This window comes from Psammomys obesus, unplaced genomic scaffold, assembly GCF_907164565.1.
Source record: "Psammomys obesus unplaced genomic scaffold, mPsaObe1.curated_primary_1811, whole genome shotgun sequence".
NCBI lineage: Eukaryota > Metazoa > Chordata > Mammalia > Rodentia > Muridae > Psammomys > Psammomys obesus.
In genome coordinates, this window is record NW_026587382.1 from 1,156,483 (window position 1) to 1,170,047 (window position 13,565).

At 51.0% G+C, this 13,565-nt stretch overlaps 1 protein-coding gene across 3 annotated transcripts; it reads left to right on the plus strand.

The window, feature by feature from the left end:
* The first annotated feature begins 9 nt into the window (after positions 1-9).
* Positions 10-12,761, plus strand: Bcl9 (BCL9 transcription coactivator). Of its 3 annotated transcripts, none has more exons than XM_055603754.1 (7): positions 10-83; positions 1,000-1,316; positions 2,684-2,873; positions 3,655-3,754; positions 5,733-7,971; positions 9,094-9,354; positions 10,460-12,761. In XM_055603754.1, exons 1-7 carry the CDS (start codon positions 31-33, stop codon positions 11,575-11,577), a joined length of 4,278 nt encoding a protein of 1,425 aa, XP_055459729.1. In that variant the 5' UTR covers positions 10-30; the 3' UTR covers positions 11,578-12,761. The 3 variants fall into 3 exon arrangements, with proteins under 3 accessions (XP_055459729.1, XP_055459731.1, XP_055459732.1); XM_055603756.1 differs by having other exon boundaries at positions 10,496-12,761; XM_055603757.1 differs by having other exon boundaries at positions 1,000-1,094.
* The last annotated feature ends 804 nt before the right edge of the window (positions 12,762-13,565 follow it).

Consider the following 13,565-nt stretch of genomic DNA (forward strand, 5'->3'; position numbering starts at 1 on the left):
GAAGTGACCGAAAGCTCAGGATTTCAATCAATGCATTCCAGTAACCCCAAAGTGAGGAGCTCTCCGTCAGGAAACACACAGAGGTAAGGCCTGGGCCTCACGGCCACCCCCTGGTCGGCACGTGTACAACCACACACGCTCATGGCTGCATCAGTGTGCACAATTAGAAGCAGAGGAGACCCAGGGGGAAGGAGGAGGAAACCTACTGGAATAGTGATGAGCTGATAGCCAAGCCTCACACTACGGTTTTTCAGGCCTCTTACACCTCCCACCTTTACCATTTCCCCGCCCCTTGCAAAGCACAAGCAGAAGGACCGTAGAGGCCAGCCAGTCCCAAATGAGGAGTCTGGGGCATAGAATGATGAGGGCCCAGAACTAAACCACCCGGTCTACCACCCAGAGCCTTTGCTGTATCTCTCAGTCCTCAGACAGTTATTTTAAAGGAACGCCACCTCCCGTCTTCCCTGAGGCAGCAGCTGGCCTTCCCTGCTCTGGTACTGTGCTGCCGTGGGGAGGGATCTGGAAGCTGGAGGAGTTCCCTAACCTGACATCTCCACCGGGTTTCCTTCTGGTCTCCTGGGCCTGCTTGCTTGCTTGCTCTAGCAGAGGAGCTAGGCTTTTGTTACAGCTGTTCCTTGTCATCAGCCTGGGGGTGGTAGTATTTTGATCTTAACGATGTCTGTTTGTTTACTCTGAGCTAGTCTTAGTGTGAGAGTCACTTTTCTATGTACATAGAAACGGTTGTCCTTTATTGACAGAAGCCCTAGAGATAGGTCCCATGTGACTCTAGTGTTCCTGAGACCTGGAGGCCTTTCTGTTTTACCCTCCTCTCTGTTGATAGCTCCAAGATGGGAGCCAGGGTGGCAGGGCCAAGCAAGTGGACAAGGTGCAGCGTGGGGTGGTAATTTAGCATGCAGGAAGGTCTCCTTCACCCGTTACAGAAGCACTGATTCGTCCTGACCGTATCTGGTAACTGAGCTCCTCATTTGTTTCTTTTAGTAGCCCTAAGTCAAAGCAGGAGGTGATGGTCCGTCCCCCTACAGTGATGTCCCCATCTGGAAACCCCCAGCTGGATTCCAAATTCTCCAATCAGGGTAAACCGGGGGGCTCAGCCAGCCAATCCCAGCCATCCCCCTGTGACTCCAAGAGTGGGGGCCATACCCCTAAAGCACTCCCTGGCCCAGGTGGGAGCATGGGGCTGAAGAATGGGGCTGGAAATGGTGCCAAGGGCAAGGGGAAAAGGGAGCGAAGTATTTCCGCCGACTCCTTTGATCAGAGAGACCCTGGGACTCCAAACGATGACTCTGACATTAAAGGTATGTCTATAAGATCTTTGAGACTCAGGGGGAAGTAGGTGTTCCCTGGGGAAGGCTTCTGACATTTAGTGGAGGCCAGAGGCTGCTGTCAGTCAAGTGGGAGAGGAGGTGGCAGATTCCGGATTCTCACAGCTTAGGACAGACCATTGCTTCTCACTTTTCTCCTCACTAAAGAATCTAGAACAGGTTGTTGAGCAGTTCTTGCTCTTAAGGTGTGTGTGGTTTGATCAGGTATGTTGCAGGCCTAGGCTGTGTTGTTGAGCATATTTCCTGCCTGTGTTCTGTGGTCCTTCAGTCAGGCAGGGGCTGCATTTCAGCTGTGTCTATGATTCACACTGGAGCACTTTCTCTGGCATTCCCTCTTGGAGAAATCCTCCAAGACTTGGGTTTGTGCTTTCTGGTTGCCACTTTGCCAGACTCATAGACTCAAGGGGAAGCCTTAGTGGCCCTGGCACTAGTCCAGAGCAGTTACAGCTGATTTTAGTGTGGCAGGACTGAGTAGCTACCAGATGTAGAAATTTGGCAGGCACCACAATGGAATGAGCCAGGAAAGAGTATTGGTATGGGGCTTTAGGCCTTTTTCTTCCTACAGTACAACTAAAAAACATAGAAAATCAAATCTTAAGAGGGGGCCAGAATGTGAAGTTCCTATTTAAGAAGTGAAAGTGAGATTTTTTTTTCCAGCCCAAAGTGAAAGTGAAAACCTGAGTAACTGCTCCCTTTGTTCCTTTCCTCCCTTCCTTCCTGAAGTGTTGCTGGGAATCCTATTACGAATCCCAGCACTCTCCTGGGTCCTGGGTGCAGACAGCAGGACAAATGTTGTCATCTTTAAGAATTTGAGTGTACCTAGAGAGCTAGTCATCAGACCATCAGTATGAAATGCTAAAACACTAGAAGGGGGTTATGAGGTTGATTAACAGGGGTATCTTGTCATGTCTAAAAGGTTGCCAGAGCTGGGTGCCATGGCACATGTCTGTAATCCCAGCCCTCAGGGGGCAGAGGCAGGTAGATGTCTGTGAATTCTAGGCTAGCCTGGTCTACAAAGTGAGTCTACACAGAGAAGCACTGTGTTGGGAGGGATTGGGGGGAGAGGACAACAAACAAACAAACGAAGGTTGCCAGAATGGAAGGGCACTCTTGCTCATATGTGTACTATAGACAGGAGAGGATGGGAGGATTGCTATATTATATCATTTAGGGAAAAGCGTATTGGAACTGTAAAGTAGAAGAGATGTTTTCTCTTAGCAAGGAACTTACTCTTGAAGTTTTCAAGGTGGATTTGTGTTGTGACGCTGTAAATACTGGCAGGAAGGCCGGGGTGGGGGCAGCTTATTCTTTCTGTGACAGCGACTCCTTCGTTCTTTTAGAATGTAATTCTGCAGACCACATCAAGTCCCAAGAGTCCCAGCACACACCACACTCCATGACCCCGTCAACTGCTACAGTCCCCAGGTCTTCCACTCCCTCTCATGGCCAAACTACTGCCCCAGAGCCCATACCTGCTCAGAAGACTCCGGCCAAAGTGGTGTATGTGTTCTCGACTGAGATGGCAAATAAGTAAGTTGGTGGCTGTCTGTGTTGCGTGTGCCTCGAGTGTTTTCAGACCAGAGTTCTTACCCGACCGCACAGCCCAGAGGCAGCTCCTGACAGTGCTGCGTAGGCTATGCTGGGACAGAGTGATGTTACGTGAAACACGGGTTGAGTGAACACCATACAATTTTCTGCAATCTGTCTGTTATCTTTTTTTTTTTTTTAAATACCACAAACATAAGTGTCTATAGTAGAATAATGAGAAAACATAGGAAGGAAAGTCTCAGGAGTTTACCAAAAGCAGCTCCTGTGACAGTTTTGCCATGGATGTTTCCAATGGTCAGCTGCATCGGTGACACTTTGTTTTACTTACCTACTTAGCAGGGATAGCCTCCTACACTGCACCCTCCTCTCTCACAAGGCGACGCTGGGCCTGCACAGCCTCAGTCCTGTGCACCTGTTAGTGGGTTTCCACGGCCATTTCCTACTTGGTGTTTGAATGAGGATTTTCTGTAAATCACCTAACCGGATTGGACTGAATCAAGACTTGAGCATTTTAGTGGGTTTTGGTTTTTGGTTTTGTTTGTTTTGTTGTTTTTAATGCTTTTGTGGGATCTCACTCATGGCCATCTTCTAACTTCAGGCACGTGTTGGTAAATGATAAGCATAAATAAAGAAGCGTGTTTCCTTAGACTTCTTCTCACTCAGCATTCCCTGTGGTTCTTTCTACCCCATGGGGTCAGCATGCTAGAATTGCAGCTCGTGGGACAGAAACAAGTGCTAGTGCATTGTCTTGTCTGTCTCGCAGGGCTGCAGAGGCTGTTCTGAAGGGCCAGGTCGAAACTATCGTCTCTTTCCATATCCAGAACATCTCCAACAGCAAGACAGAGAGAAGCACAGCCCCCCTGGTATGTCATTAGGATGGGAGTAATGCTGTCAAGGGTCCGCAGTGCCTGAGAGGTGGTAAGTTAAGGTGACAGTGAGCTAGTCTTTGCGGCACCAGCAGAAGTCTGGGTATGTAGCTCAGTCCTGGCATTTTGAGGTCTTAGGCTACATCCAACTAGCTTCTTTTGGAAGAAGCTGGAGAACATGGAAGAAAGCGAGAGCTCAACCCAATGACACCACAGCTAGATTCTGGTGACTCTTTAAATAGTTCTTAGTTGTTTCGAATTGAGGCCATAGAGAACTTTTTAATTGCTTGATATTCTCAGAAATACAAGTGGTCTGTCTCCTACCTGTATCTTAAGCACCCAGTATGAACTACATTAGAGAAAAAGGCTGCCATGGGTCTTGTAATCATACAGATTTTCACATGACATCAAAACCCATTTGTTGTGAAGAGGCACAGTACCAGATCCTGGGGACGCATGGACACAGTGCCTGCTTTCAAAGAACATAAAGGCCATTCCTGGCATGAGTGTTAACGAGAAGAGTTGAATGACAGTAAACCATGAGTTGTAATTCACGGTAAAGTAGCTGGCTCCTTGTCTAGGTTGTGTATGAAAGAGGGCCCGTCTCCAGGACACAGCAGCACTTGAGCTTTCCTAGGCTCAGAAAAGGTGCTCCACGCCCCCGGCGCCCCTCCGCTGCGCAGCAAAAAGCCCTTATCCTGGAGTGCGCGGGTGTGCTGCAGGGCGGCCCACCACCTCATCGACCTCAGTGACAGATCTTATACTGCTGGCATCTCCACCTTTCCTGCTGCTAAGATGACGTTGGAGTAGGAGTTCAGGAGGCGGCGGCAAAGACAGAATGGTCCCCTGCTCTAGTCGCCTTATGGAATCGGTACCTACCTGCTGCAAACTCAGCAACACCAGACTTGACATAGCAACTAAACAAAGCCGCTCTCCATTAAGGAATCACAGACATGGAATATGCTTTTGAACATTCAGAAGCATAGATTCAGATCACAAACACACTCTGTAGACATAAATACACACTTATGTATGAAAACAAGCTTTTCACATACATAGACACACATGAAGAGTCACGTACAGATTTCCACATGGGCAAACATTCCCGCTTACTTGAGCGCGAGAGTGTGGACGTTTTGCAGACACAGTACCCAGGCTGTAGTGAGCATGCTTGTATGTGGGATGTAGTGTAGCAGGGGTCCTTAGTCAATGATAAACAGCCATCCAGCCTGTAAAAAGGGGCAGCCATGTTGATTGGAGAAAACAGATACAGTGACACTGTGAGCTAGACAGTCTCAGATTTCTCCACAGACACTTCCTGCCTTCAGCTTATCTTCCTACAGCCAATATCCAAACTCTTATCAAATACAGGATCAGTGATCATAAACTGAAACCAGAAACCAGACGCGCCAGGCCCATGGAAGCTCAAGGAGGAAGTCAGTTGGTAGTTACTCAGCCAGAGGAGGCGTTGACATGGAGCAGCCTTCCCTGCTGTTCTGGCTGGCTGAGCGCAAAGCCACAAGTGACTTTTAGTCTCTTTCAGTTGGAAACATCAGACGTTTTGATTGATAATGAGAAGTCTCTATAACCAGGGAAAAGAAAAGAGGTGTTGGGGTATAACCTCCCACATAACCAAGAAACTAATCTTTTCCTAAGTCAAAAGCACGTGGTAGACAGGTGATCTCAAATCTGTTCCTTGAAATAGACTCGCAGAGGTATTCAGTAGGGTAGCTGTTGCCTAGCCAGTATAAACATATTAAGCCTAGTTTTCAGGAAGGGCAAGAAGCTGCTATTTAACATAAAGTTTAAAAGAAAAATATGTTTCCCTGTCCAAAAATGGGTTATCCACGAACAGTGAAAGACGGCATCAGTATCAACTTGTGTTACTAGGACACAATCTTTATATCTTGTTTCTTTAATTGCACTTTGGCTCAAATCACCATTATGTGATATAAAGCATCTTATTTTCCTTCAGAACACACAGATGCCCACCCTTCGGAATGATCCAAAACCTCTCCCACAGCAGCCTCCAGCTCCCGCCAGCCAGGACCAGAACTCTTCCCAGAACGCCAGACTGCAGCCAACTCCGCCCATTCAGGCACCAGCACCCAAGCCCGCTGCAGCCCCTCGCCCCCTGGACCGGGACAGTCCCGGGGTCGAAAACAAACTGATTGCTCCTGTGGGCAGTCCTGCCAGCTCCACTCCACTGCCCCCAGATGGCACTGGGCCAAACTCGACCCCCAACAATCGAGCAGTGACCCCTGTCTCCCAGGGGAGCAACAGCTCTTCAGCAGATCCCAAAGCCCCCCCACCTCCGCCAGTGTCCAGCGGTGAGCCCCCCACGCTGGGAGAGAACCCTGATGGCCTCTCTCAGGAGCAGCTGGAGCACCGGGAACGCTCCTTACAAACTCTGAGAGATATCCAGCGCATGCTTTTCCCTGATGAGAAAGAATTCACAGCAGGACAAACGGGGGCTCCCCAGCAGAACACTGGGGTTTTAGATGGACCTCAGAAAAAACCAGAAGGGCCAATACAGGCCATGATGTCTCAATCCCAAAGCCTCGGTAAGGGCCCTGGGCCCCGGACAGATGTGGGAGCCCCATTTGGCCCTCAGGGACATAGAGATGTGCCCTTTTCTCCAGATGAAATGGTTCCACCTTCTATGAACTCTCAGTCTGGGCCCATTGGACCAGACCACCTGGACCATATGACTCCTGAGCAGATAGCATGGCTGAAGCTGCAGCAGGAGTTCTATGAAGAGAAGAGGAGGAAGCAGGAACAGGTGGTTGTCCAGCAGTGCTCCCTCCAGGACATGATGGTCCATCAGCATGGTCCCCGGGGAGTGGTCCGAGGGCCTCCCCCTCCATACCAGATGGCCCCTAGTGAAGGCTGGGCACCTGGGACAGAGCCATTTCCTGATGGTATCAGCATTTCACATTCTCTGCCCCCAAGGGGCATGGCTCCCCACCCTAACATGCCGGGGAACCAGATGCGCCTTCCTGGGTTTGCAGGAATGATAAATTCTGAAATGGAGGGGCCAAATGTGCCCAACCCGGCATCGAGACCAGGTCTTTCTGGAGTCAGTTGGCCAGATGACGTGCCAAAAATCCCAGATGGTCGAAATTTCCCTCCTGGCCAGGGTGTCTTCAGTGGTCCTGGCCGAGGGGAACGGTTTCCAAACCCCCAAGGCTTGTCTGAAGAGATGTTTCAGCAGCAACTGGCAGAGAAACAGCTGGCTCTCCCCCCCGGCATGAGCATGGAGGGCATCCGGCCTGGCATGGAAATGAACAGGATGATTCCAGGCTCCCAGCGCCACATGGAGCCAGGAAGTAACCCCATTTTCCCTCGGATACCAGTCGAGGGTCCTCTGAGCCCTTCCAGGGGTGATTTTCCAAAAGGAATGCCACCTCAGATCGGCCCTGGTCGGGAACTTGAGTTTGGGATGGTTCCTGGAGGGATGAAGGGAGATGTCAGTCTGAACGTCAACATGGGATCTAGCTCTCAGCTGATACCTCAGAAGATGAGAGAGGCCGGTGCAGGCCCTGAGGACATGATGAAACTGCGCCCCGGTAGCTCAGACATGCTGCCTGCCCAGCAGAAAATGGTGCCGCTGCCATTCGGTGAGCACCCTCAGCAGGAGTATGGTGTGGGCCCCAGGCCATTCCTTCCCATGTCTCAGGGTCCAGGCAGCAACAGTGGCTTGCGGAATCTCAGAGAACCAATTGGGCCCGACCAAAGGACTAACAGCCGGCTCAGTCATATGCCACCACTACCTCTCAACCCTTCCAGTAACCCCGCTAGCCTCAACACAGCTCCTCCAGGACAGCGTGGCCTGGGGCGGAAGCCTTTGGATATATCTGTGGCAGGCAGCCAGGTACATTCCCCAGGCATTAACCCTCTGAAGTCTCCCACAATGCACCAAGTCCAGTCTCCGATGCTGGGCTCACCCTCGGGGAACCTCAAGTCCCCTCAGACTCCATCACAGCTGGCAGGCATGCTGGCAGGCCCAGCTGCTGCTGCTTCCATTAAGTCCCCTCCTGTCTTGGGGTCTGCTGCTGCTTCGCCTGTTCACCTCAAGTCTCCATCACTTCCTGCCCCGTCACCAGGATGGACCTCCTCTCCTAAACCTCCCCTTCAGAGTCCTGGGATCCCTCCAAACCACAAAGCGCCCCTCACCATGGCCTCTCCAGCCATGCTGGGAAGCGTTGAGTCAGGTGAGTGTGCTTACACCCTCACGCCTTGTAGCAGGAGGGTGCGAGACCTCAGTTTGTGTTTTAAGAAAACTTGTGTCTTGATCGTCTAGTCAAAGGCGGCGGCCTCTGTCAAATTTTGTTGCAAAGTGCATGATTGTCAGTACTTGCATAGAGCTATTCACAAGCATCCGTTCCCGGCCAGGTGTGTACAGGGACTGTTGAGGGACGTGAGGAACAGTGAATGTGTTGTTTCCCTGAGTAAGTTACGTTTGCACCTGCATGCAGGATGGTGGAATAAAATATTAGCAGTGGTTAAATGTGACTTCCGAAATGGAACCAGCCACTTTACTGTCTAAAGAACGAACGTAAGCCCGACCGTAGTGAGGGCCCTGCTCCGAGACCATTGAGGGTCCTGTTAGGATCAGTCACAGAAGCGTAACATGCCCCTTGGTGAAGTCCCGTAGCCACACGTCGGCTTCAGTTTGTTTTAGTATTTTCTTCCTGGGAGAGGCTCTGGCTGATGATGGTAGTTTCCCGAACAGGACCAGAGGTGGTCAGTGCAGCAGCCTGGGGTGTTAACTACTGGGTTGGTGCCATCTCCACTTGAGAAACACTGGAATCAGAATAAGGCAGGCGATTTACCCTAGCACGCTAAAATGTCTCTCTGTGGGGTAGCAGTTCACTCGCGCGCTCGAGTGGAACAGCCAGCCGCCTCAGACATGTTTGTCGTGGAAATTAATCAGGAGTGTGTGCAGAGCAATGGGGCTGGTACCAGAGGTTAGAGCACAATCCTGTCTTCTTGGCATGCAGGTACCTGAGTCGAATTCTAAATTATGACTGGCCAGGGAGAGCTCCACTGGTTTCACCCCCTTCAGTGAACAGTCGTCTCTGAGCCGTGTTTTCCCCAAGCTTGAGCTAAGATTTCCAGCACATTGCTGTCATGTTTGTCTCCACATCTGCTGAGGCGTCACCTCTTCATGGAAGGGTGGGCTCCCTCTGCAGGCAAGGCTCGGCTGGAAGACTGAGCCCTGCCCGGAACATCTGTCTCCTTCTCAGCCTTGCTGAGTCTAGCCAGCGTCCAGCCCCATCCGAGAACCACCTAATTCCGTGCCTCCTTTCACCTGGCTCTCTGTGTCGCCTCAGGTGGCCCCGCACCTCCTACAGCCAGCCAGCCTGCCTCCGTGACCATCCCCGGAAGTCTCCCCTCCAGCACACCCTACACCATGCCTCCAGAGCCAACCCTCTCCCAGAACCCGCTCTCGATCATGATGTCTCGGATGTCCAAGTTTGCCATGCCCAGTTCCACCCCGTTATACCACGATGCCATCAAGACTGTGGCCAGCTCTGATGACGACTCCCCTCCGGCTCGTTCGCCCAACTTGCCATCAATGAATAACATGCCAGGTGAGATGCAGCCGGGGCTGGTGCTAGGCAGAGCAGCATGGGGGAAGTCTAATGCCCTCTGCATTTCCATGTGAGGTGCCTCGACCAGCGGATGCCGCTTGCTCATTGGTTCTGAGTGTGTGAGGTGGAAGCAGCTGTGGTCTGTTGCCATGTGAGTCTTTCCTGTGTGGGGGTGCATTTTGGTTTGGGTCCTGTAGCACAGAGCCTTTAGCGGGCTGAGTGCACTGTCTTTCACTGCTCCGTTTCTGGGCTGCTTTTCTGGGAAGGCAGCTTCCGACCCCGGTTCTTGCCTCCTGTTCTTCTGCTCTTCCTCTTGTTGCCCACCCCTGCCAGCCTTGCTAACGGGAAGCAGTGTGTGTGTGTGGGGGGGGGGGGTGACGTTGATCATCAGAGAAGCCATGACTTTTCAGCCATGAGTATCTGGTTCCACTCTCATTCTGATTGTGGGCATACTGTTTGCTTATCGGTAATCCTAATTAGCCAGGTTAGGGCGTGCTCTGTGCATGGCACAAGCAATTGCTTTGCCATACTTGATTTTAATTTCGTAGAGCAAATACTTACATGGCCCAGAGTTGGCTGCAGCGGGCCTACGTGGGTTCCTTGTCCATTGGAAGTTACTGTTTCTTTAACAGTCTATAACCTGGGCCTTTAATACCCTTTTTATGGCCATATAAAATAATACAAAATTCCAAATGGAAAAAAAAAAAAAAAAAAGACCTGTTTGGTTTCCTTCTTGATATTTGTGCTACCTGAACATAGAGACTCAGTCGGTCCTTTCTCCAAAATGGGCTGCACTCGAGCCACCCAGGCCAGCCCTGTTCTGTACGAACTGTCTCCAGGAATGAGGCCATGCTCATTTGGAACTAAGACCTCCCCAGAGAGAATGTCTTCCGTGCTGTCTTTACTCACACAGCTAAAGACTTGGTGCTGTCTCGTCTGGGGCCCCTGGCCTGTGGCCTCTAGGTGTGTCACCAGCTTTTGGTATTATGTATTTTCCTAGCACAGTGCCACATTTGATGCATAATAATTTTTTGTTGATGTGATTTGTAATCTTTTTGTGATTGCTTTGGTTGAGTTGATTCCTTTGATATCTTTATTTTTCTAGGAATGGGCATTAATACACAGAATCCTCGAATTTCAGGTCCGAACCCCGTGGTTCCGATGCCAACCCTCAGCCCGATGGGAATGACCCAGCCACTTTCTCACTCCAATCAGATGCCCTCTCCTAATGCCATGGGACCCAGCATACCTCCTCATGGGGTCCCAATGGGGCCTGGCTTGATGTCACACAATCCTATCATGGGGCATGGATCCCAGGAGCCTCCAATGGTACCTCAAGGACGGATGGGCTTCCCCCAGGGCTTCCCCCCAGTACAGTCTCCTCCTCAGCAGGTTCCGTTCCCTCACAACGGCCCCACTGGGGGACAAGGCAACTTCCCCGGAGGGATAGGTTTCCCAGGAGAAGGGCCGCTTGGTCGTCCCAGCAACCTGCCCCAAAGTTCAGCAGATGCAGCACTTTGCAAGCCCGGAGGCCCAGGGGCTCCCGACTCCTTCACTGTCCTGGGGAACAGCATGCCTTCGGTGTTTACAGACCCAGATCTGCAGGAGGTAATCCGACCTGGAGCCACCGGAATACCTGAGTTTGATCTCTCCCGCATCATCCCTTCGGAGAAGCCCAGCCAGACACTGCAGTATTTTCCTCGAGGGGAAGTCCCCGGCCGCAAACAGCCACAGGGTCCTGGACCTGGCTTTTCACACATGCAGGGGATGATGAGTGATCAAGCCCCGAGGATGGGGTTAGCATTACCTGGCATGGGAGGCCCGGGGCCAGTAGGAACTCCAGACATTCCTCTTGGTACATCTCCTTCGATGCCAGGCCACAACCCAATGAGACCACCAGCCTTTCTCCAGCAAGGCATGATGGGACCTCACCACCGGATGATGTCACCAGCACAATCTACAATGCCTGGCCAGGCCACCTTGATGACCAATCCAGCTGCTGCTGTGGGCATGATTCCTGGCAAGGATCGGGGTCCTGCTGGGCTCTATACCCACCCGGGGCCTGTGGGTTCCCCGGGCATGATGATGTCCATGCAGGGCATGATGGGACCCCAACAGAACATCATGATCCCCCCACAGATGAGGCCTCGGGGCATGGCTGCTGATGTGGGCATGGGTGGATTTAGCCAAGGACCTGGCAACCCAGGAAACATGATGTTTTAAGCTGCTACGATTAGATGTGCCGATCCTTGTCAAGATGAGATTCCAGGTCCTGTGAGCTGCTGTGACGGAGTTCCAGGAGTCCTTACTGTTGGTCATGCAATAGGAGAAGAGAGACCCAGGGCTGCTTTGAGGGAGGAGGGGACCGAGAATGTATGGATTTACCGGAAAACAAATTATTCATTTAATCAACAGGTGTGTTTTTTTTAAGATTTATTTTTTAAAAATTATTTTTGTGGACTTGGGGACCCCGTGATGACACCTACGTTTGGGAGTCTGTAGCCGTGCTTTGAGAATCGCCATCGGTCATGTGTTGCGCCGTTCTCTGTGTGTTTACGTCCTTTGGACTGGCTTCTCCCAGGATTTTCTGTTTCTGACTTTTGATTTGGGCTTTATTTTGTGTGTGTGTGTACTGTACTATATTGTAAAAGGGATTTTAGCAGAGACTTTAGTCTTTGGGGCAAGAGGAGAACAGGAATGCTGGGCTGTTTACTTCAGATGGAGAATCCATCTTCAGACCTTGGACTATTTTCTTTCAACTCCATTGTATAGAAAAACCAAACTACGACCTCAGAGCAGAGTATTAATGAAAAGCACAAAAAAAGGAACTAAGTTCAGCGAGGGGTGGGGGGAGGGGGGAGATTTTTCTTTTTAAAAATCCTGAAGCTTGGGACATTTGTTCTTCAGTTGGTGTGCTCTTCAGCACGGCCTGTCTCTCCAGTATACAAACCCACCCTCACGGTCGTCTCTCCTCCTCTGGTTCATCGGTTACGTGTGTTTTCTTCCCTGTGACCCTGCTGGTGACCCTCTGCTCCTCCCCACCTCTTCCCTTGGCAGCTGCAATACCCAGGTTCTCTGGGGTGACACTCTCGGGAGGCCTCACCCCTGCCTTGGATGCCCTCTGGCCTCTCTCCCCTCTCAGCCTCCCCTGCCCAGATGTACTCTTTCTTGCCCACCTTGTTTCTTGTTCTCCTTTTCTTAGGAATTCCCGAGTGAATTTTATTAATGTGGGAATGGAACCGATGCTAAAAGCTACCCAGGATTTTGGTTTTTGTTTTAAATTTTGTGTTCCTTTCCCTTTTCTCCCCCTTCCCATGCGTGAAACGTTCTGTGTAATCTTCATTAAATTTGGTACAAAACCACTCGCCAGAGCTGTGGTGTCAGAAAAATAAATATATTGTTTCTTACAAAACTGAACTGCTGTTTTGTGCCTTTGGATCCCTGTTCTTTTAAGCGTCAGGAGTGTTGCTTGCTTTGTGCCCTGAGAGTCCCAAGGTTGGCAGTCAGGATGGGAAAGGGAGAGGCAGCCTCGCAGAGGGCGCCGTGCTGTCAGTGGCTGTTCCTTGTGGAGCTGCTGCCCTCCGGAACCCAGCCACAGCAGACAGCAGCCTCTGTTCTCTCAGCTGATCGCTCCCTCTCAAGCCGCAGTTCTCAGTCTTCCTCATACCGCGGCCTCATGTCCTGGCGACCCCCAACCACAGAATTATTTTTGTTGCTACTTTATAACTATAATTGTGTTTCTGTTGTGAATTCTAATGTAAATATCTGTTTTGCAGTGATCCAGTGTGACCCCTGTTGAAAGGGTCATTCGACCTCCAGTGGGGCCATGCCCCACAGGTTGAGAACCACTACTTTAGAGCAAGACCTGGCCTTTACTAGGGTCTTGGATGAGAGCCAGCAAAATGGTGTAAATCCGTTACGAAGGCCGAGGTTATTTTAGCTGTTTAAGCTCTGAGCCCTACCTGCATCTTCCTGGCATAAAGCGTTACCACACACGCCTACACACACTATGAGATTGTGTGGTCCGCTCTGTCCACCCTCCTGCCCCTGGCTACCTCCGCTTACCATACCCAGTCTATGCACAAGCCGCTTCCCACCACACAGGCTTGGCACACCGGTGTGGCTCCGCCAAGGTACGTATTTAGGGACTCACTGTCGCGTTCCCGCACAGTTGATTTCGTCCTGTTGTGTGTATTCCTTTTGAGTTGTAA

Bases quoted from the DNA above. Each gene is read 5' to 3' on its own strand.
- Bcl9 (XM_055603754.1), top strand. From the start codon at position 31: ATGCATTCCAGTAACCCCAAAGTGAGGAGCTCTCCGTCAGGAAACACA. The intron at 1,317-2,683 runs GTATGTCTATAA...TCGTTCTTTTAG, and splicing joins CGATGACTCTGACATTAAAG to AATGTAATTCTGCAGACCAC. The intron at 2,874-3,654 runs GTAAGTTGGTGG...TCTGTCTCGCAG, and splicing joins TCGACTGAGATGGCAAATAA to GGCTGCAGAGGCTGTTCTGA.